Source organism: Gossypium arboreum, chromosome 11 (genome assembly GCF_025698485.1).
Source record: "Gossypium arboreum isolate Shixiya-1 chromosome 11, ASM2569848v2, whole genome shotgun sequence".
Lineage (NCBI taxonomy): Eukaryota > Viridiplantae > Streptophyta > Magnoliopsida > Malvales > Malvaceae > Gossypium > Gossypium arboreum.
This window is the reverse complement of record NC_069080.1, coordinates 127,002,210-127,027,021: the sequence shown is the minus strand read 5'-3', so window position 1 is coordinate 127,027,021 and position 24,812 is coordinate 127,002,210. Positions and strand designations below refer to the sequence as shown.

General features: G+C 34.2%; 2 protein-coding genes across 6 annotated transcripts; one reads left to right on the top strand and one right to left on the bottom strand.

Moving 5' to 3' along the window:
• Positions 1 to 6,566: 6,566 nt before the first annotated feature.
• On the bottom strand, positions 6,567 to 7,480 carry LOC108472359 (uncharacterized). The gene is made up of 2 exons (XM_017773842.1): positions 6,900 to 7,480; positions 6,567 to 6,780 (listed from the first exon to the last, which is right to left on the bottom strand). The coding sequence occupies exons 1-2, from the start codon at positions 7,478 to 7,480 to the stop codon at positions 6,567 to 6,569; spliced, it is 795 nt and encodes a 264-aa protein (XP_017629331.1).
• A 3,924-nt stretch (positions 7,481 to 11,404) lies between these two features.
• Positions 11,405 to 17,523, top strand: LOC108472360 (disease resistance protein RPV1-like). 5 transcript variants are annotated; one of them, XR_008273928.1, is made up of 4 exons: positions 11,405 to 12,362; positions 12,655 to 13,756; positions 14,174 to 14,929; positions 15,055 to 17,523. XR_008273928.1 is itself a non-coding variant. In XM_053020968.1 (3 exons), exons 1-2 carry the CDS (start codon positions 11,677 to 11,679, stop codon positions 12,346 to 12,348), a joined length of 516 nt encoding a protein of 171 aa, XP_052876928.1. In that variant the 5' UTR covers positions 11,423 to 11,676; the 3' UTR covers positions 12,349 to 12,362; positions 12,655 to 12,799. The 5 variants fall into 5 exon arrangements, 3 of the variants coding, with proteins under 3 accessions (XP_052876928.1, XP_052876926.1, XP_052876927.1); XM_053020968.1 differs by lacking the exons at positions 14,174 to 14,929; positions 15,055 to 17,523 and having other exon boundaries at positions 11,423 to 11,707; positions 11,864 to 12,362; positions 12,655 to 12,799; XR_008273927.1 differs by lacking the exons at positions 11,405 to 12,362; positions 12,655 to 13,756 and having other exon boundaries at positions 14,338 to 14,929; positions 15,055 to 16,556; positions 16,636 to 17,523.
• The last annotated feature ends 7,289 nt before the right edge of the window (positions 17,524 to 24,812 follow it).

Genomic DNA, 24,812 nt, shown 5'->3' with positions numbered 1-24,812 from the left:
TAAAATCGATTATTAAAAACAACTTTGCAATATTACCAACTTTCATTGACTATATAATCCACGAGTTTGCCTTAAATATTAATGTCGACATTGTTCATGTGTTATTAAAATAAAACAGAACTGAACATTCCATATGGCTTGTTATAAATCCGAGTATTAATAACAACTGTATGATATTAAAAAGTTTCATTGACATATATTACAAAGGACGGTCATCTTTCCCCCGGTTGAAGAACGTAATTATAATAGTAAATCAAATGCATAATTTAGCCAGATGAAGTATGTATTAACAGATATACTTCAAATCTAGTTGGCACTTAAAATCTAGTTGGACTGCCACGTAGGATTACCGTTAGGGAGATAACGAAACGTAACGGAAGAGTGATCACTTCGTAACAAAATAATAACATAAGTGACTAAAACGTAACATTTCAAACGTAAGTGACTAAAATGTAACCTGAGGCAAACAAAAGTGACTATTTTTGTAGTTTACCCTTTTTAAAATGTATAATTTAATTTTTTTTAATTATAAATATTTAAAAACACCTCCACGATATGTATAAAAAAAATGTTATTTCATTGAACTACTTTAGTTGGAAAAATGTTTTATTTAGTTCGTTTTTGTTTATTAATTTCAACCAATAATAATAATGCTAAATCATCATAATATAAATTTCACGAATTTTTGTTTTGTGTTTTATTTTTTATTTTTAGCCTACAAAAATAATTGAAGGTATAATCATCGACAATAAAAGGTACGTGGGAAAACATGCATGTATGTATCTATGCAAAATGTTGATGTTGTTGTTGTTGTTTTTTTTTTTGTAAAAATATAAAAAAAGAGGTGGCAAAAATCTTCAATGCTTAACATTTCAAAAAAAAAAAAGGAAAAAAAGTGGCATGTGTTACGAAAAGTAATATAATAGTTAAAGAGTATGTTTATTGTAATTGTGAAACTTCGTTGTATATTTTGGTGTAATCGTAATGTCATTGCATTCGCATGTATCTATTTTCTTGCATTTTCTCTTTAGTCAAACACTTCTTTTGTGTGTATATCATGGTTTCTAGTGGTGTGAGTTTGTGAATATCAACTCCAATTTTTTCAACCTACGTTATTCAAATTTGGATGTAGGTGTTATATATACACGTGTTTGGTATGAGCATATTCATTTTCTTTTACATTTTCATTGTTTTTTAGATTCCTTGAAGGATCATATATTTATATTTGTGTTCAAATATTCGTCCTAACTTTAAGATACTAAATGTTTTGTATATGTATAATCATATTCTTATTCTACCTAGGGAAATGAGTGAGATTCAAAATTTGAGCGCGGATGTCTTCGTGAAGATGAGAAGATTAAGACTACTCAAAATCTTTTGCCGGACAAATTGTTGTGATCTGACATATCTTTCTAATTAGTTACAACTTTTAGATTGGATGGGATGTCCTTTAAGATCATTACCTTCAAGTTTCAAACCAGAAAACATTGTTATACTTCTCCTCCTTTATAGCAATATTGAACAAATATGGAAGGAAAACGTAGTAAGAATTAACTCATTTGGTCATTGTTTTCTATCTTATTTTGAGAATAAAGATGAATTTTTTATTAACATTGAAGAATAACAATAAAAATGAGCTTTCATATGTTAATCTCTTTTTATCTCTAATTTATTATTATTTTCAACAGCCCCTGTATAAGTTGAAAGTGCTCAATCTAAAAGGGTTTAAAAACCTAATCAAGGCACCAGACTTCACAACTGCCCCAAATCTTGAAATTTTGGTTTTGGAAGGATGTACTAGATTAGTATATGTTCATCCATCTGTTGGAGTTCTTACGAGGCTTAAGCTTTTGAATTTAAGAGGCTGCAAAAGTCTGAGGAGTTTTCCAACAAAAATTAGAATGGAATATCTTGAAATGTTAATTCTTTTAGGTTGCTCAAAACTTCAAAGCTTTCTAGAGATTGATGGAAAAATAGAATATTTGTTGGAGCTTTGGTTTGATGGGATAAACATTAAAGAGCTACCTTCTTCAATCGAAAATCTGAATAGTCTTGTTTTGTTAAATTTGAAAGATTGCAGGGACCTTGTGGATTTCCCTGGGAGCATAGATGGGTGGGTGTAAAAGTTTTAAATCACTTAATCTTTCTGGTTGTTATAAAGTTGAATATTTACCAGAGAACTTGCAGCAAATAGAATTCTTGGAGGAGCTTGACTTAAGTGAACCATCCGTGACAAACCCACCACCCTTTGTTTTTCAATTTAAAAATCTTAAAGTTATGTCTTTTAATGGGATCAATAGACCTTCTTATAAGTTAAATGTAATCCAAACATGAAGGACAAATTCTATGGCTCTGATGTTGCCTTCGTTGTTAGGTTTGAGTTCATTAACAAGCTGAATCTAAGGGACTGTAATCTTTGTGAAGGAGATATTCTTGGTGATATTTCTCACATATCCTCTTTGAAACAACTTGATCTTGGTAGTAACAACTTCATCAGCATACCTTCATCTCTTACTCGAATTTCCAAGCTTGATTTTCTTAGATTGTCAGATTGCAGGGCGCTTAAATCGTTGCCTGAGCTTCCAACAAGTATAACAAATGTAAGAATAAATGGTTGTACTTCTCTCGAAATAGTGGCAAATCCTGCAAATTCATCAAAAGTTTGCAATTTGAAGGATTGGACAACTATATTAGGTGTTAATTGCTTCATATTGGCTGAGAACATCGATGCCTTAACATTGCTGAAAAAATATCTAAAGGTTCATTAAGGCTTCATTCCCTTATTAAAAAAATAAGGCCCCAGTCGTAATGGAAGGAATGGATCTATCTCCTATCTATTTCTATGTGTCTTATAGTTATTCATGTTGTCTCTTACCAAACAACAAGAGGTTTATTTTGTAGGTATTTGGAAATTCAAGAAAAAAAGTTTGTTATTATTATACCTGGAAGTGAAATGCCAGAATGGTTTAGTCAACAAAGAGGTGGCTCTTGGATTAAGATAGATTTGCCTCTGGAAGTTCGGAATGATAGTTGTTTGTGTTAGACACACTTTAACCAGATGAAGTAAAAACTTCAATCTGGACTTTAACAGCAGTGCATTATACCCGGATAAAGAATGAAGGAAAAAATACTTGGAATTCAAGCTTTGAGCTACTACCAGGAATGGAGAACAGAATTTAGAAGGCAAAGAAAGATAGAGCATATGGAAAGAAAATATGATGATTTCATTCAAAAGAAACATAGGCTTAAAGCCATTACATATACCAGACATTGGCTGGTCAAAAAATAATAAATTCATCACCTAAACATTACCTAACTCCACTAGTTACATAGGGACTAGGTGATTTTGCTTGCAAACATAAACAAAACTGGTGATCAGCTCTATCACTATCAAATTACATCAAACATAAACTAAACTAAGTTCAAAATGAACTAGAACACAAAATATTGACTAAACAAACTAAACCATGAAAACTGAAACAGTAGCATGGTTCTTCATCTGGTTAACTCATATTTTAACCAGATAACTTATGCTTTGTGATCAACTCCTTATCTGCATGAGTTGCATATCCACCTTTGTTAGTGCATGTGTTGCATGGGAACTAACTTCAACACTCCTACTTAATTTCCATGCTTGTAACACCTAGCTGCTTTTTCAGTTTTATAAACTTTGACACACTAAGGGCCTTTGTGAAGATATCAGCAACTTGTTCCTCTGAACTGCAATGAATCAACTCCACCTCTCGAGCTTGTTCCATCTCCCTTATCACATGTAACTTGATGCTGAAGTGCTTTGTTCTACCATGGAAGACAGGATTCTTTGCAATTGCAACATCAGACTTGTTATCACAAAAGATCTTTGTTGCCTCCCTTTGATGTAGGTTAAGACCAGCTAGAATTTTTCTCAGCCAAATGGCTTGATTTACAGCATTGGCAAGTGCAATATATTCATCTTCTGCTGTTGATTGGGCCACCATCGATTGTTTCCTTGAGCTCCAACAAAACATGGTTGAGCCAAAGGTAAAAGCATACCAGAGGTGCTTTTCATATCACCACTTGAACCAGCCCAGTCACTATCAGTATAGCCTCTCAACTTCAAACTTTCAACTTTGTTAAATAACACACCATAGTCAAGAGTGCCTTTGATGTACCTTAGTACTCTCTTTGCTGCTTGAAAATGCTAGACATTACAGCAATACATAAACCTTGATATCATACTCACAGCAAACAAGATATCTGGCCTAGTTGCTGTCAAATATAACAAGCAGCCAACTATGCTCTTGTAGGTAGACTCATTGACTGGTTCATGATCTCTTTGGCTTGACAGCTTCATTCCAACAGCAATAGGAGTGCTTGTTGGCTTACAATTCTCTATTGAGAACTTGAACAAAACCTTCAAGGCAAATGTTCTCTGTCCCAAGAAGATTTTTCCTTCTGTTTGGCGCACCTCCATTCCCAAAAAGTATGTCATTAGCCCCAAGTTAGACATTTCAAACATGTCCTTTATTTTGGCTTTGAATTCAGCCAACATGTCTTGATCTCCTCCAGTCACCAAAAGGTCATCGACATAGAGGGATACAATAAGCTGTATTTCAGCTTCATTCTTCTTGACATATAGTGTTGGCTCACTAACACTTCTGTTAAATCCCAAACTGAACAAGTAACTGTCAATTCGAGCATACCAGGCTCTAGGAGCCTGTTTCAGGCCATACAATGCCTTCTTAAGCCTGTACACCATTTGTTCTTTGCCAGACACAACGAAACCTTGAGGCTGATCAATTTAGATCTCTTCTTCAAGGAAACCATTTAGGAATAAAGACTTCACATCTAACTGATGAATGGCCCATTGCTTTTGTGCTGCTAAAGCAACTAGTAATCTGATGGTATCAAGTCTGGCTACTGGTGCAAAAGTCTCCAAGTAGTCTAGGTCATATCTTTGACTGAAGCCTTTGACAACAAGTCTGGCTTTCAGCTTGTTTAAACTGTCATCAGCATTTTGTTTGGCTTGATAGACCCATTTAACTCCAATGATCTTTCTGTTGGTAGGCCTTTCAACTAGCTCTCATGTTTGATTCTTTTGAATCATCTTGATTTCTTCAACCATGGCCTGTTTCCATCCTTCATCAGCTTCAGCTTCTTCAAAACTGCATGTATCCAATATGGCAACTTGTGTTCTTTCATAAATTTCAGCCAAAGGTCTAGTGCATCTGACTGGCATGTCATCAATGTCCATTTCAGAACTAACTTGATTAGGTTCAGCATGATCAGCCATCAGCTCTTCAGAAACAGCCTCTGGCTCATTCTTTTCCCAATTCCAGCATTCTTTTTCATCAAAGATCACATCTCTTCTTACTTGAATTTTGTTTGTTAAAGGGTCCAAAATCCTATAGCCCTTCTTGACCATACTATACCGGCTAAAATACCAGGAATAGCTCTTTTGGATAACTTATCCCCCTTTACAGCTGGTATTTGGCTGTAACATAGGCAACCAAAGACTTTCATATGAGCCAATGATGGCTTGAACCCGAACCAGGCCTCAAAAGGTGTCTTGTGAGCAAGTGCTTTGGTTGGAAGCCTATTCTGAATGTAGACAGCAGTATTGGCAGCTTCAGCCCACATGGTCTTGGGCAAATTCTTCTCAAACAATAAACATCTGGCCATATCCATCAAGCTCTTATTCTTTCTTTCACTTACACCATTTTGTTGAGGTATATAAGTGTTAATGAGCTGGTGTCTAATGACAGCTTCATCACAAAAGGTATTAAACCCGGATGAAGTATACTCTGTTCCATTATCAGACCTAAAGGTCTTGAGTTTACAGCCTGTTTCAATTTCTGCTGCAGCTTTAAATTTCTAAAATATTGAAAGTACTTCATACTTATTCCGATGAAAGTATACCCAACAATACCTGGAGTAATCATCAATAAATAAAATGAAGTATCTACTTCCATTCAATGATTCAGTCTTCATGGGGCCACATACATCTGTGTGTACAAGCTGCAGCTTCTCAGAGGCTCTCCATGCTTGATTGGTAGGAAATGGCAATCTTGCTTGTTTTCCCAATTGACAGACTTCACATACCTCTTCTTCCTCAACAGAGTTGGTGAAGTTTTCAACCAAGTCTTCACTGATCATCTGAGTCATTGATCTAAAATTGGCATGCCCAAGCCTTTGGTGCCAAAGCTTGGAATCTTCTGTAGAGGCAATGCAGGCTAAGTGTAAGTCACTTGGCCAGCTAACTTCAAGTATTTATCAGTCATAGTGACTGTCATGAACTTGGATCCACTTGAATCACTTATCTAGCATTCTTCACCTTTGAACACAACAGAATAACCTTTCTCAAGTAATTGAGCAATGCTGAGAAGGTTTCTGTCAATCTCAAGCACTAGCAGCACATTTGAAATGACTTTATTGCCTGTAGGAGTGCATATCAGCACATCTCTCTTTCCTTCAGCTTTTATGAACTGTCCATTACCAACTTTCACTTTGGTCTTGCAGCTTCTATCCAAAGTCTTAAAAATGGTTGCATGAGGTGACATGTGGTTAGTGCAGCCACTGTCCAACAACTAGCCTTTTGTACCTTTCTTCTGGCCAGCTGAGCATGAAACAGCAAAAACCCATTCTTCATGGTCACTACTGTCTTCAGCCACTTGAGCTTCAGCCTTTTTGTATTGTGCTTGATTCTGGCCAGGTCTGCCATTTTGTTTGCAGGCCCTTTCAACATGCCCTTCTTCTTGCAGTGTTGATACACAACATCTGGCCTGAACCAACATCTGGCCTCTGGATGACCAAGTTTTTTACAAAACGTACAGAGTCGATCTTCTCCTCTTGCAGCATCAGGCTTAGGCCTGTTTTTCCAGTTCTTCTTGCCTTTATAGGCTTAGGAACTTGAAGCAGACTTGGTTTTAGCTTGGAAAGCACCCTTTTGGTGCTCCTCTATCCTGCTAGCTCTCCTTTGCTCCTGAGCATAGAGGGCATTAATGAGCTCAGTTAAGGAGATGATTACTAGGTCTCTTGAATCCTCTAAGGAGGATATTTTTGCTTCATACCTTTCTGGTAAGGTAGAGAACACTTTCTCCACAATCCTTGCCTCATCAAATTGCTCACCAATGAGCCTTATGCTGTTAACTACAGCCATGATTCTGTCAGAATACTTCTTGACAGTTTCTTCTTCCTTCATCTTCAAATTCTCGAAATCCCTTCTTAGGTTCAAGAGCTGTTGCTGCCTTATCCTCTCTGTGCCTTGGAACTCCTCCTTGAGTTTGTACCAGGCTTGTTTTGGTGTTTCACAAGCCATGATTCTAGTAAAAATTACGTCAGAAACACAGTTCTGAATGTATGATATGGCCTTGTATTTTTTACTTTTTTCTTCAAAGTACTGCTTCATTTGAGCCACTGTTGGATTTGCTCTCAATGGTTCTGGTTCAACATCTGAGTTAACCACCTCCCATAGATCAAATGCCTGGAGGTAGGTTCTCATCTTGACTACCCAAATGTGATATCCTTATCCATTGAAAACTAGAGGTGCAGCTAGTGAGAAGCTTGATGAAGCCATCAGTATGTGATCCAACTATAACAGGTCCACTAAGATAAGGGCTCTAGATACCAATTGTTGGTGTTAGACACACTTTAACCGGATAAAGTAAGAACTTTAATCTGGGCTTAACAGCAGTGTATTATACCCGGATAAAGAATGAAGGAAAAAAATGCTTGAAATTCAAGCTTTGAACTACTGCCAGGAATGGAGAACAGAATTTAGAAGGCAAAGAAAGATAGAGCATATGGAAAGAAAATCTGATGATTTCATTCAAAAGAAACATAGGCTTAAAGCCATTACATATACCAGACATTGGCTGGTCAAAAAAATAATAAATTCATCACCTAAACATTACCTAACTCCACTAGTTACATAGGGACTAGGTGATTTTGCTTGCAAACATAAACAAAGCTAGTGATCAGCTTTATCACCATCAAATTACATCAAACATAAACTAAACTAAGTTCAAAATGAACTAGAACACAAAATATAGACTAAACAAACTAAACCATGAAAACTGAAACAGTATGGTTCTTCATCTGGTTAACTCATATTTTAATCGGATAACTTATGCTTTGTGATCAACTCCTTATCTGCATGAGCTGCATATCCACCTTTGTTGCTACATGTGTTGCATGGGAACTAACTCAATGGACGGGAGTTGCTTTGTGCTGCATTTTTGTGAGTGATGATGCTTCAAGGGATGAGAATCTCATGTGTAGAACTGTTATCCAAGGTAGATATTCTAGACAGGCCAATTGCACTCGATCTAATTTCCAGGGTAGAAATCCTCCAATAGTCGATTGGAGTGGCTGCTCTCTAAATTATGGTTTAGAACAGCCCGTAACGAAGGACCACATATTAATTTGTTATTTCTCGCGTGACAAGTTTTATCCAATTTCTTTGGAAGACAAATGTGGTAAACGTGAAACCAATAATTTATGGACAATAGATTGCTTAGATCAGGAATGCCATTAACTTGACTTGTCGTTCACAGATCCCTTCCATAACAGTGTTAAGATGAAGAAGTGTGGTGTTAGAATAGTGTATGAAAGAGATCTGGAAGAGATGAACAAATAAAAGAGCTGCATAGTAGTCAGTGTTGTGCAAATTTTGAAGATATCCAGCAACACTCTGTTGATGATGGATCAATAGGTAACGGTTCCCTAAAAAGCAGAAACGTAAATATATGAGGAGAGGGATGAAGGACCGCAATCAAAACAGATGCAAAAAAAAAAAAATCAATTCTACAATGAGTAGATTGAGGAAGAAGCACTAGTTGTGGTAAACTACTTCATTAGCCTTGTCCTATTAATTTTTTTATGACCTTTTTTTATCTATAATAGTATTTATAGTTTTTATTTTATTTTAAGTATTTAGTTTTGATATCTTACTCTACAATAAATGAGATATAATCTTTCAAATATATATAATTAACCTAAAAATTCTAGCATATACATGTTGAATGCGAAACTCGTATTCTATGCCTATCCCAAATTTGAATAATAACATTCAAAATGTTATTCATTTTATATAATTAGATTTTATGATCGCAGATTGAAGAAATATAATTGACTAGAGATAAAATGTAGAGGAAGTTTTGATTGCTCCATGAAGAAGCAACTAATAAGTAAGTTGCGAATTCTTTATTAATGTTATAATCATCCTTTTATTTTTAAATTTAGACTATTTTCGTAAAAAAATTCACTTTTTTTTTAATTTAAAGGTTAAACTTAGATCGAAAAAGAATAAATATCAAATTACCGAAAATGTAAACTTAAAAATTAAATTTATCATCATGTGAAGACGTTATACATAAAATAAGAATAATATATAACAAATATTAAATACCATCTCGTAGAATAAGAATAATATATAAAATTCATTGCCTATTTATGAAGGTTTTCAATTTTGTTTATTGTATTTAGTTTTTTAGTAGTTACACATCTTCATATGAATAAATATTTTCATTGTGTGATACAAATTATCATCTCTTTTGTTTCATTTGAGTTGTTTTGTTTATTCATATGTTTTCATTAAGCTTTATTCATTTCATTTTCAACTTCCATTCTCATTTTTTTTTTCCTTTTTTCAATTTTATTGAATTGATTACAATGTGATATTTTTGCTAGATGGTGATTATATACTCTTTACAATGTGTAATTTGACAAAAAAAAATTCCCTTTTGGCAAGTCGGTGGTGTACCACTCAACAATAAACAACAATTGTCTTTAGCTTTGATGTCATTCTTTTAAAAATTATTTATGGCTAAGAAGTAATATCTTTTAAAAGCTTTGATATCAATTTTAGTTTCTAAGTTAATATCAATTATCAAACTATAATGTGCATGAAAATTTCAATGAAATTTTTTTTTAGAGATAATTCAAATCCCATATACGTTAAGTATTACTTTGTTCTGTTCTTTTCTTACGTAGTTATAGTTGTTAGACTCGTAAAAATAAGCTAAACATATATTTTTTTGTTTTAATTCAAAATTAAAAAAATTGAATTTGAGTGGTATTTTATTTAAGATGATTTTAGAATTATAATAGATAATATTCTTTTATTAATTTAAATACTACATTATTATTTGAATAGCATATAATGGAGATTACATTTGATTTTAAAATTATTATTGGATAAAATCCTGAAATTCAAGATAAGAGCAAGGATGTGGCATAAAACTATTGGAAAGGGATACAGATGACGTGGCGTCACTGTTTATACAATCATTTCCTATATAATATATAGCAATAATAGTTTTAAAATCAAATGTAATCTCCAATATATGCTATTCAAATAATAATGTAGTATTTAAATTAATAAAAAATATTATCTATAATAATTCTAAAATCATCTTAAATAAATACCACTCAAATTCAATTTTTTCATACAATCCTTTCCCATATTATATATTAGAGAATACCATCAATAAAATTTATCATCATTTTCTTTTGTTGTAATTGACTTGTTACACTTCTACCACTACTCGCTTTCATAGATTATTGTGGAGATTCGTTTCGAAGAAATAAATGTAGGAAATGTATAGAGAAATTGCCTAGAAACCTGTGTCTGCTTTGCCTTTCTTGACTGTTTCTAGTTTCTTTCTGCATACTGAGCCACCTTATTTTCTGGTTTTCAAAAACTAGATTGTGATATCTTTTTCCTTCTCATACTTCCTCATGTCGTTGTTACCATTTTCAAAAACATAGACGAGATTGTGGCTGCTGCAAATGGGTTGGGAGCAGTAGGAGGAGTATTTCGGGATGCTCAAGGCGAATGGGGGTACTTTAGAGGCACTCTGCAAGTCGAGTTTTGGGCAGTCGTGGATGGACTTGATGTTGCATGGGAAAAGGGATTTCGGCAACTTCTTGTTGAGTTAGATAGTGATGATGCTATTCATCTCATTAATTCAACTCAAGCAAAGGAAAGCAAGCTAAGGTTGGTGCGTGTTGTAAGTAGACTTAGGGAATGACTGTGGCAAGTTGAGTTCATCATGGATTGCGTGAAGTCAATAGTGTAGTTGATAGTTTAGCAAAGAAAAGACTCGATTTCGTCGATAATTCGTATACTAGAAGATTTACTAGACGAGCTAAGAGACAGTCTTGAATGGGATCAGAATAGACCAACCTTCCATCGATTTAGATTTTATTTGTTGTTTTCCTGTCTATTTAAAAAAAAAAAAAAGGGACTGTTGGCTGGGGTTTAAAGCAGAGGGATTTTCTTTTTCTTTTACTTTGGGCTGAATACTGTAAAAAGGAAAGGGTTTTTGTATTGTTGGGCCGATGTTTCCAGCTTAACCCGGCTGTAATGAGCCCAAAATTTCCAGATGTAATTACTCTGTCATCTTTATGTTGGTTTGATGATTGAGTTTGAAAATTGTTTGGATCCAATTGTCTTTACTTGACACTTTCCACACCGAAAAGCAAAAATGTGTTTGAACCAAAAAAATTAAGGAAAGGAAAAAGAAAAAGGTGATTAAGGGGCGGGCTTCTTCACTTTGCTTTTCTAATTAAAGTAGCCTCCACTCTGTGGACGAAGCAACCAATTCTGCCCTCACCGTCAACGATTCTTCCTGGAAAGCACCATCATTTTCATTTGTCACCAAACTTCCATCACTACACCTTTTCATAGCTATTATGATGGAGATTCGTTTTGAAGAAAAAAAAGGTAGGACATGTATAGAGAAATTGCTTAGAAACCTGTGTCCGCTTTCCCTTTCTTGATGCTCCTATACTTGATCTGTTTGTAGTTTCTTTCTGCATATTGAGCCACCTTATTTTCTGGTTTTCCCAAACTAGATTGTCTTATCTTTTTCCTTCTCAGACTTCCTCATGTCCTCGTTGCTGTCAACTTCCTCGTCTATTCCTAGACAAAAAGAATATGACGTATTCTTGAGTTTTAGAGGTGAAGATACTCGTCATAACTTCACAGACCATCTCTGTGATGCTTTGAGAAGGAGCGGAATAGTCACTTTCAGGGATGATCCAAAGCTGGAGGCCGGCGAAGAGATCGCTCCTGAGCTCTTCAAAGCAATTCAACAATCATGGTGCTCACTAATCGTTTTCTCGGAAAACTATGCCTTTTCAGGTTGGTGCTTGGAGGAACTTGCAGAGATTGTTAAACAAAAAAGGGAGAATGGACATAAAGTATTTCCAATTTTCCATGGTGTGGATCCATCTGATTTAAGAAAACAAAAAGAGAAAGTTGAAGCAGCTTTTGCCAAACATGAAGAGAGATACAAGGAAGATGAAGCAAAGATCCAAAGGTGGAGAAATGCTTTAACTGAAGTGGCTAATATCAAGGGATAGCACTCAAATAATAGGTTTTTTTTTTTCTTCAATTTACTTGTAAATTTAATGATTACAGTTTTGTTTTGAAATAGCTGTTTTTTATATATATATTGACAAAATTGGAAAGTTGTTATTTTCTAGTGTTATAAGGCAAATAAGGCAATAACACCAGAAAAACTACCAGCTCAAGTCCTCCAAGTGTATCCTAAATTTGTTCGATATTACTATGCGTTTCACATCTTAATTTTTTTTCTTAGTTCATTTAACTTCATTTCCATATCAATAATTTTCTTAATTAAAAATTACATCTTTATATCTTTGTAGGCATGAATCAGAATTTATTGGAGACATTGTTAAAAAAATATCAGCAAAGTTATGTCAAACATATCCAATTGTCCATGATGATAAGTTAGTTGGAATTAGTCCAAGCTTGGACGATTTGCATTTGGAAATAGAAATTGGGGAAGATGATATCCGTATCATAGGAATTTGTGGTATGGGTGGCATTGGCAAAACGACTCTTGCGAGAGTTGTTTATTATCAAATGTCACATCATTTCGAAGGTAAAAGCTTTCTTGCTGACGTTCGAGAAGTTTCAGAGAAATGTGGACTTGTTTCTTTACAGAAACAACTACTTTCCCAAATATTGTTTGATGAAAGCTTCAATTTTTTCAATGTTCATGAAGGGAAAGTCATAATTAGCCGCAGGTTCTCTCACAAAAGAGTTCTTGTTGTTCTTGATGATGTTGATAACCTACAGCACTTGAAATGCTCGGTTGGAAGGCGTGATTGGTTCGGTGTAGGGAGTAGAATCATTGTAACAACAAGAGATGAACATTTGCTCCGATCTTATCGAGTTGATGGTGTGTATAAGCCTACAGCATTGAAAGCCAATGATGCACTTCATCTTTTCAATTTGAAAGCTTTCGGTTGCAAGACAGCGCCAAAAGAGGATTTCATTGAGCTTGCTAAACATATCGTAGGTTATGCTGGTGGACTCCCATTAGCTCTTGAAGTTTTGGGTTCTTTTCTGTGTGATAGAGATGCAAGGCAATGGAAAAGTACAATAGAAAGACTTGAAAGAGATTCTAACAAAGAAATTCTTGACAGACTCCAAATAAGTTTTGATGGACTGGAAGAAAGGGAGAAGAATATATTTCTAGATATAGCATGCTTCTTTAATGGGGAGGAGAAAGATTTTGTAATGAAAGTACTGGATGGTTGTGAGTTTTGTCCAGATATTGGAATCGATGTTCTCATAAAAAAATCTCTACTAACTGTTAATAAATGCAATCGATTGCAAATGCATGACTTGCTACAAGAAATGGGAAGAAAAATTGTTAGAGAAAAATCTGTTGATGAACCTGGAAAACGTTGCAGATTGTGGGCGGAAAGAGATGTCTATCATGTGCTAACAACAAAAACTGTAAGTCATTCATACACGTTATATATATTCTTACTTTAGCTAAATTAATTCAAACAATCAATATTAAGAGGTCACATTAATTAAATTTAGATTCAACCCAAAATTATGATTTTTTTTGTTAAAAAACATATATAATCTATTATATCTATAAAGTGTTTTTTTAATATTGATAAAATAAAAAGAGTACATTAATCCTGTATATTTCTAAAATGTATTATTTAATTTTTTAATTATAAATATTTAAAACACCTCCGCAATATGTATAAACAAAATGTTATTTCATTGAACTACTTTTGTTGAAAAAATGTTTTATTTAGTTTGATTTTGTTGATTAATTTCAACCGATAATAATAATGCTAAATCATTGTAATGTAAATTTCACGAATTTTTGTTTTGTGTTTTATTTTTTATTTTTAGGCTACAAAAACGATTGAAGGCATAATCATCGACAATAAAAGGTACATGAGAAAACATACACATATGTATCTATGTAAAATGTTGATGTTGTTGTTGTTGTTTTTTCTTGTGAAAATAATAAAATCTTCAATGCTTAACATTTCAAAAAAAAAAAAATAGTGGCATGTGTTATGAAAAATAATATAGTAGTTAAAGAGTATGTTTAATGTAATTGTGAAAGTTCGTTATATATATTTTGGTGTAATCGCAATGTCATTGCATTAGCATGTATTTATTTTCTTGCATTTTCTCTTTAGTCAAACACTTTATTTGTCTGTATATCATGGTTTCTAGCAGTGTGAGTTTGTGAATATCAACTCCAATATTTCAACTACGTTATTCAAATTTGGATGTAGGTGTCATATATACATGTGTTTGGTATGAGAATATTCATTTTCTTTTACATTTTCATTGTTTTTGAGATTCCTTGAAGGCTCTCTCATGTATATGTATAATCATATTCTTATTCTACCTTGGGAAATCAGTGAGACTCTCACTTTGAGTGCTGATGTCTTCTTGAAGATGAAAAGATTAAGACTACTCAAAATCCTTTGCCGGACAAATTGTTATGATCTGACGTATCTTTCTAACGAGTTACGACTTTTAGTTTGGACGGGATGTCCTTTAAGGTCATTACTTTCAAGTTTGAAACCAGAAAACCTTGTTATACTTCTCCTACCTTATAGCAACATTGAACAACTATGGAATGTAAACATGGTAAGAATTAACTTTCTATCTTATTTTGAGAATAAAGATGAATTTTTTATTAACATTGAATAATAACAATAAAAATGAGCTTTCCTATGTTGATCTCTTTTTATCTCTATTATTGTTTTCAACAGCCCCTGTATAAGTTGAAAGTGCTCAACCTAAAAGGGTCTGAAAAACTGATCAAGGCACCAGACTTCACAACTGCCCCAAATCTTGAAATTTTGGTTTTGGAAGGATGTACTAGATTAGTATATGTTCATCCATCTGTTGGAGTTCTTACGAGGCTTAAGCTTTTGAATTTAAGAGGCTGCAAAAGTCTGAGGAGTTTTCCAACCAAAATTAGAATGGAATCTCTTGAAATGTTAAGTCTTTCAGGTTGCTCAAAACTTCAAAGCTTTCCAGAGATTGATGGGAAAATGGAATGTTTGTTGGAGCTTTGTTTTGATGGGACAAACATTAAAGAGCTACCTTCTTCAATCAGAAATCTCAGAAGACTTGAAGTTTTGAATTTAAAAGACTGTAAAAGTCTTAGGAGTCTTCCAACCAAATTTGGAATGGAATCTCTTGAAAAGTTAATTCTTTCAGGTTGCTCAAATCTTCAAAGCTTGCCAGAGATTGATGGGAAAATGGAATGTTTATTGGAGCTTTGTTTTGATGGGACAAACATTAAAGAGCTACCTTCTTCAATCGGAAATCTTAGAAGACTTAAAGTTTTGAATCTAAAAGACTGCAAAAGTCTTAGGAGTCTTCCAATCAAAATTGGAATGGAATCTCTTAAAAAGTTAATTCTTTCAGGTTGCTCCAATCTTAAAAGGTTTCCAGAGATTGATGGCAAAATGGAATGCCTGCTAGAGCTCTATTTAGATGGGTCGGGCATTAAAGAGCTACCTATTTCAATTGGAAATCTGAGCAGTCTTGTTTTGTTAAATTTGAAAGATTGCAGGAACCTTGTGGATCTCCCAGGGAGCATAGGTGGGTGTAAAAGTTTAAAATCTCTTAATCTTTCTGGCTGTTATAAAGTCGAATATTTGCCAGAGAATTTGCAGCAAATAGAATTCTTGGAGGAGCTTGACTTAAGTGAAACATCCATGACAAAACCACCATCCTTGATTTTTCAATTTAAAAATCTTAAAGTTCTGTCTTTTAATGGGAGCAAGGGATCTTCTTCCAAGTTACAAAAATATCTGCCTTCTCTGTTAAAGGTAATCCAAAGAGAAAGGACAAATTCCATGGCTCTGATGTTGCCTTCGTTGTTAGGTTTGAGTTCATTAACAAGGCTGAATCTAAGGTACTGCAATCTTTGTGAAGGAGATATTCCTGGTGATATTTCTCGCTTATCCTCTTTGAAAAAACTTGATCTTGGTGGTAACAATTTCGTCAGCATACCTTCGTGTCTTACTCAATTTTCCAAGCTTCAATTTCTTTTTTTGTCAAATTGCAAGGCGCTTAAATCGTTGCCTGAGCTCCAACATGTATAGAGGATGTAAGCGTAAGTGGTTGTACTTCTCTGGAAATAATTGCAAATCCATCAAAAGTTTGCAATTCAAAGGACTGGGTAGATATAGTAGGTGCTAATTGCTTCAGATTGGCTGAGAACATCGATGCCTTAACATTGCTGAAAAAGCATCTAAAGGTTCGTTAATATCTCTGTTTCTCTGTCTTATAATTATTCATCTTGTCTCTTACCAAACAACCAGAGGTTTATTTTGCAGGTAGTTGGAAATTCAAGAAAGAAGTTTGATATTATTATACCTGGAAGTGAAATGCCAGAATGGTTTAGTCAACAAAGAGGTGAGTCTTCGATTAAGATAGATCTGCCTCTGGAAGTTCGGAATGATAGTCAATGGATGGGAGTTGCTTTGTGCCGCATTTTTGTCAGTGATGATGCTTCAAGGAAGGCGCATGTCTCGTGTAGAGCTGTTATCCATGGTAGATATTCGAGACAAGCCAATTGCACTCAATCTAATTTCCAGGGTAGATATCCTCGAGTAGTCGATTGTAGTGGCTTGATTGCAAATTTTGGTCTAGAGCAGCCCATAATGAAGGACCAGATTTTCATTCGTTATTTCTCTCGTGACAAGTTGTATCCAATTTCCTTGGAAGACAAATGTGGTGAACGTGAAACCAATAATTTATGGAAAACAGATTGCTTAGATCAGGAATGCCATCAACTTGAGCTGTCCTTCGAAAGAGATGACAGTGTTAAGGTGAAGAAGTGTGGTGTTAGAATAGTGTATGAGAGAGACTTGGAAGAAACACAAGTGCTGCATAGTAGTCAGTGTTGTGCAAATTTTGAAGATATCCAGCAACACTTTGTTGATGATGGATCAATAGGTAACGGTTCCCTAATAAAGCGAAAACGTAATATGTATGAGGAGATGGATGAAGGGCCGCAACCGAAACGAATGCAAAAAAATTTCAATTCTATAATGGGCAGACTTGGGAAGAAGCACTAATTGTGGTGAACTACTTCATTGGCCTTCTCCTATTAAATTTTTTTTCTATGACTTTTTTTAATCTATCATTATTTCATTTAAAGTATTCACTTTCCATATATTTACTCTACAATAAATGAGATACAATCTTTTAAATATATATAATTAATTTAAAAAATCTAAGCATATACATGTTGAACACAAACTTGTATTCTATGCCTATCCTAAATTCAGATAACATTATTTTTTTTTTAAACTTTTAATATATTATTCATTTTTATATAATTACATTTTATGATTGCGGATTGAACAAAAGTAATGGGTTGGAGATAAAATGTGGAGGAAGTTTTGATTGCTCCACGAAGAAGCAACTAATAAGGTGCGAAGACCTTATACATAAAATGAGAATAATATATAACAAATATTAAATACCGTCTCATTGCAAAATCATCACGATTGGGCAGCCGATTTCTCAATGGGAAATTATTTGGATTTGTTCCTTCTCCAAGCTAACCAGTAGGTCTATCCTATGGAAAAATAAAAAATACAATAGCATGTATTACATATACTCTTTCTCACATTTAGAGTCTTCCTCCATGCTATCCCTTAAACAATTTTGCTCTTCCCTTTTTTTTATTAAAAATTTATTTAAAGCTTAATTAAATTAATGAATATGTAAACTTTTTAGTCATTTCTCAAGTAAGTTAGTATCTAATTAACTTATGATATTAATTCAGTTACAATTTTTTTTTTGAATACAAAATCAACCCTTAAATAGGAGGATAAATGTGTTTCAACGCACTCAAACCCATACCCTCCTGTATAGGTAACAATGTCGATACCAACTAAGCTAGAATTCAGTCACAAATTATTATTTTTAATACAAATGCTTAGAACTACCTATAGTCTCTTTTCACCCCTTAAATAGGAGGATAAATGTATTTCAATGCATTCGAACCCACATTCTACTACATAGGTAAACTAATGTCACGGGCCAAAGTGCAAAGCCCCTGACCAACACACCAAATGCATCCAATGGAGGCCTATTGTTTAGATAGGGATCATTTGGCCTACAAGAACTGGCTCGGTTCAATAAGCTGTTAGAGAAGCATGTCAGATTGAAGCCTAAGTGGCGCCATGATGAAGATATGGCAGCATAGGCTATCTTGGTAACTAATCTTAGATGATTGAAAGGAATCATATTGTCGAAACCATTTTCATATCGTGGTGTTAGAAAATGGGAATCGATTTTAAAAATGAAAACGGGAGTCGCCACCAATCTTTTTAGGTGTGATTGGATCACCTTTAAAACATTTTGTTTTAAAATCATTAGTTTTGGTCCACGAAGTAAAAGAACGGGTTCGGAGTCGATTACGTCTTTAGGAAGGATTAGCACCTCGTAACGCCCAAAAATTGGTACCTAATTGATTATCAAATGTCTTAAATGTCGAAAGAAAAAAAAATTTAAGATGTAGTCCTCTTTAAAATATTTTAACTTTGAAAATTGGGATTCACTAGAGTTAAAGTATTAAGTTATCTCTTTTTTTGAAATTCCTATCTCAAGCAAAGAAACGCTATATCCAATAAGTTAGGACATATTGCTTTGAAATTCCAAGATACTAGCTTGCATTTAGAAAACCTTTAAAAAACTTAGAAGGGTGCTTAATTATTCGAATTCAACGAGAAAAGTGACAACCTAATAAGTTAGGGCACTACTTTCTCGAAATTTCCAAACACCAAGCATTGCCTTATTTGCAAAAAATCTTATTTTGAGGTAACAAATAAATGAATAAAACGAATAAAAAGATAATAACAAATAAGCTAGGAAATATTCGAGATTAATAAAAACTAGTAATAAATAAACAATCGTTATATAAGACTAAAGAATGCTAGTATAGTGAAGATAATAATAATATTAATAGTAATAATACAAATAAAAATTTTGGAATGATGTGTGAAATTATATATATGTATGTGAATATATAGATAAGTAAACAATATATATAGTGAGTGAAGAGTAAAAGGTAAAGCAAGTGTATTTAAAGAGTAATGGGTAAAAATATAATAATAGTAATAAATATAATAGTAATAAATAGAAAATAATAGTACATTAATAATAATAGTATATGTTGATATCAATAATGATATATATATAAAAAAGAAATAATAATATGGTAAAAATATGTTAATAAAAATAACAGTAGTAGTAATAAAAATAAAATAAAAATAAAAATAATAGTAATAATGATATTAATAATAGTAATAAAACAGAGAAAAGAAAATATATATATATATAATGATGAAAAGTAATGATAATAATTATTATAATAGTAATGATATAAAATTAATGATGTAATAAGCAAATGAGTATAAAAAGAAAATATAATCATAGTAATAATAGTTGTAGTAATAATAATAGTAAGAAAATAGTGATAATATAACAATAATATAACAAAATAATAATAATAGTCACGGAGATAATAATAATAATAATAATAATAATAATAATAATAATAATAATAATAATAATACTAATAATAATATAAATAAAAATATAAACAACAAAAAAAATAGCAATAGTAATAATAATAATGAAATGAAGGTAATAATAATAATAATAGTAACTAATATGCAAGAAAATAAAATACAATTATAATACCATAATGTTAAATAATAAGATAAAATATAAAAGAAAAGGGCGAGAAAGGGGCTAATTTGAACTCTAGATAGAAATTTGGGGCAAAAATAATAAAGTAAAAAGAAATGGGATCGAAATGCTAATATACATAAGTATCAAAGCCAAATTAAAAAGAAAAGGAATAAATGAGGCATGATTGAGTGTTTGCGCAAATGGGAAGGACCTAATGCACAATTTCCCCATTTTCAATTAAAAGACACATATTAGGCCTGTTAAACGGGTTAAAGTGCAGGCCTTCACAATCCCCCCTCCCTTTTCTTTTCTTCTTCTTTTTATTTCTTGTTCTTGAAGCTTAAAAGCAAAATCAAAAATGAAAAAAAAAAAAAAAAAAAATCAAAATTAAAAAAAGTAACCTTTTCTCTTTTTTTTTTTGCTCTTTTATTTCTGAAATATATCTGTAATACAATGCTCTTTTTTTGTTCCCAAAAAAAAACCCTCTTGAATTTCAAAAAAAAAATCTCTTCTTGAATCTCAAAAAAATTTCTTCTCTCCAAAATACAATCAATTCCTCTCCAATCCCCCCTGCTTTTTTTTTTTTTACATTGAGATTATGGCTTTTTATAAGCTTTTACCACTTGTTCTTCTTTTTTTTTTTAAATTTATTTGCCTTTTCTTTTGTAGGCAAATGGAGCAAAATGGGGGTGGGTGGCTAATTATGGTGTGGAGTAGGTGAGATTAGGTTTTTTTCTTTTTTTGATTTTTTTTTGATTTTTTTTTTTTTGGGTTGGGTTAGTGTTTTGGGCTAAGTTTTGGGTTTGGTATTGGGTTTTAATTGGGTAGTTGAGTTATGTTTATTTGGGTTTGGTTTTATTGGGCCCCGGGCAAAATTTGGGCTATACAGCTGCCCCTCTTTGCTTGTTGTTGTGTAACAAGAACAGAGCAAAGACTATAAAAGGACCAATTTTGCCCGGGTTCACCGAGTCTTGAGTTCTTGATCTGCTTCTTCGATCTGTTCCCCATAAACACAGGGATGCCAAATCTGCTGTCTTCAACTTGCTCCTTATAAACACAGGGATACCATGCTGAAATCTTCGATCTGCTTCACTGTAAGCACGGGAATGTCAGATTTATTTCTTCGATTTGATCCCTGACAATACAGAGATGCCAAATCATCTTAGATTTGCTTTAACGTAAGCACGCGAAAGCCAAATCAACTATGATTCGATTTGTTCCTTGTAAGTATAAGGATGCCAATCCATCTTGGATCCGTTTCAAAGATAAACATCCGAAGGTGAGATCTGCTATGTGTCCGCTCTCCATCAAAGTGAAGATGCCAAACTTTGATTCATTCTCGACGATCTGAGACGACAAATCATCTTAGATTTGCTTCATCATAATCACATGAAAGCCAAATCAGCTATGTCTTCGATTTGTTCCTTGTAAACACAAGGATGCCAAACCATCTTGGATCCGCTTCAAAGATAAACATCCAAGGTGAGATCTGCTATGTGTCTGCTCTCCATCAAAGTGAAGATGCCAAACTTCGATTCGTTCTCTGACGATACAGAGACGACAAATCATCTTAGATTTGCTTCATCGTAATCACATGAAAGCCAAATCAGCTATGTCTTCGATTTGTTCCTTGTAAACACAAGGATGCCAAACCATCTTGGATCTGCTTCAGCGAAATCATCTGAAGGTGAGATCTGCTATGTGTCTGCTCTCCATCAAAGTGAAGATGCCAAATTTCGATTCGTTCTCTGACGATACAGAGATGACAAATCATCTTAGATTTGCTTCATCGTAATCACATGAAAGCCAAATCAGCTATGTCTTCGATTTGTTCCTTGTAAACACAAGGATGCCAAACCATCTTGGATCCGCTTCAGCATAAACATCTGAAGGTAAGATCTGCTATGTGTCTGCTCTCCATCAAAGTGAAGATGCCAAACTTTGATTCGTTCTCTGACGATACAGAGACTACAAATCATCTTAGATTTGCTTCATCGTAATCACATGAAAGCCAAATCAGCTATGTCTTCGATTTGTTCCTTGTAAACACAAGGATGCCAAACCATCTTGGATCTGCTTCAGTGAAATCGTCTGAAGGTGAGATCTACTATGTGTCTGCTCTCCATCAAAGTGAAGATGCCAAACTTCGATTCGTTCTCTGACGATACAGAGACGACAAATCATCTTAGATTTGCTTCATCGTAATCACATGAAAGCCAAATCAGCTATGTCTTCGATTTGTTCCTTATAAACACAAGGATGCCAAACCATCTTGGATCCGCTTCAGCATAAACATCTGAAGGTGAGATCTGCTATGTGTCTGCTCTCCATCAAAGTGAAGATGCCAAACTTCGATTCGTTCTCTGACGATACAGAGACGACAAATCATCTTAGATTTGCTTCATCGTAATCACATGAAAGCCAAATCAACTATGTCTTCGATTTGTTCCTTGTAAACACAAGGATGCCAAACCATCTTGGATCTGCTTCAGTGAAATCGTCTGAAGGCGAGATCTGCTATGTGTGGCCTATTACCCTACTGCTTAAGGGATTAAGGCGCGTCATCCTGTAGAATGATTATGCTTGATAAGTAGGATGCCATGCTCGAAGTGAGTAAAATGTTCCTAATTAAACATGTTATGATGTAAAATGTCATGAATATGACCCCTATCCTAGACGTCATCATTCATTCTTTCATTTGCCTTTCTTTTCTCAAAGCTTCATTCACGCCACCCGTAGGAGCTGTACCCTTCCTCCAATGCTACGACCACCGAGGATGTTTGTAAAACAATCTTTTCTTAAAATTGAATCATTGATTTTGTTCATTTTCCTTTAGACTGGATGAAAGAAATTCTCGAGTTCCTTCATCCTTTACTTACGTGAATTTCTCGAACAATTGTCCTGTTTTAGTTTCTTGTATTGTCTAGAAATTTCAGAGTAATGCGCAAAACTTTGTTTGTAAACATATTTAGTTCATCTATCATTATTTAAATGCAACATGGAAGATGAATAAATCATAAGAATAATTGGATTTGAATGAATTAAGAAGAAAGAATACAAAGGAAATTAATCTGAAGGTCTATCTTTAGGAAGGAATAGAATCTAAAGATGGAAAACAAGATAGAAGTTAGATCCTCCAGATATCACTGCTTGAGTGCCTATACACCAGCTCCATGAAGTCTTTCTTGAGTTCAAAATGTGTTTAAAAGATCCCAAGTACTCTGTTGATGCCCCCGTTTGTAGCATTCTTCGCTCTTTGTAACAAGATTACTGTGTACTCTTCAAAATTTGAGCTGCCCTTACAGGTTTTAAACTTAAAACCCTTTTGATCACAAGGTGCCTTTTGTGGGTTTTCACCTTGGCCTCTCCGTCTTTTATTTTTTATTTTTTTTTTCAAGGCGCCCTTTGCGGGTTTTCACCTTAGATTCTCTTCTTCTTTAGACAAAGTATTTTTTAACTGAGTCCGAGTTCACTGGATTAGGTAAACTTTTCCCATCCATTTCTGCTAAGATCAATGCACCACCGGAGAAAGCTTTCTTTACGACATACGGCCCTTCCCAATTCGGCATCCATTTTCCTCTAAAATCCTTTTGAATAGGAAGGATCTTTTTCAGTACAAGGTCTCCCTCATAGAATTCTCTTGGTCGAACTTTCTTGTCATAAGCTCGCATCATTCGCTTCTGATACATCTGACCATGTCGAATGGCTTTTAGCCTCTTTTCTTCAATCAAGTTCAACTGGTCATACCGGGATTGAACCCACTCAGCTTCATCTAACTTTACTTCTGTCAAAATTCGAAGAGAAGGTATTTCTACTTCAATAGGTAATACTGCTTCCATCCCGTAAACTAACGAGAATGGAGTTGCCCCGGTAGAAGTTCTGACAGATGTTCGATAGGCCAGGAGTGCAAACGGTAACTTCTCATGCCAATCTCTATAGGTCTTAGTCATCTTCCCCACTATTTTCTTAATGTTCTTGTTGGCAGCTTCTACCACCCCATTCATTTTTGGACGATAGGGGGAAGAATTGTGATGCTTAATCTTGAACTGGTCGCAAACTTCTGCTATCGTTTTGTTGTTTAGGTTCAATGCATTGTCGGATATGATCTTTTCAGGCATTCCATACCGACAAATGATCTCCTTCTTCAAGAATCGACTCACAGCTGACTTAGTAACATTCGCATAAGAAGCAGCCTCTACCCATTTTGTGAAGTAGTCAATTACTACAAAGATAAACCGATGACCATTCGAAGCTCTCGGTGATATTGGTCCAATAACATCCATGCCCCACATGGAAAAGGGCCATGGAGAAGTCATAACATGCAAAGGTGAAGGTGGTACATGAATTTTATCCCCATAAATCTGGCACTTATGGCATTTCTTGGTGTAACTGATGCAATCCCCTTCCATAGTGGCCCAATAATAGCCAAACCTCATGATTTGCCTTGCCATCGTGAACCCATTTGCATGCGTCCCGCATACACCTTCGTGAACTTCTTCTATAATTAACTTAGCTTCTACAGCATCGACACATCTCAAAAGTACTTGGTCTTTTCGTCTTTTGTATAGGATATCTCCGTCTAAAACATAGTCGCAAGCTAACCTCCTCAAGGTTCGTTTGTCATTTTCACTGGCCTGTTCAGGGTATTTACGATCTTTCACGTATCGCAATATATCTCGATACTAAGGGTTAATGTCATTTCCCTCCCTCTCAATGTTACAACAATGAGCTGGAGCCTCGTAAATACTCATTTGAATTGGCTTCATTTCTTCTTTTTTATTTGCCTTGATCATTGAGGCCAAGG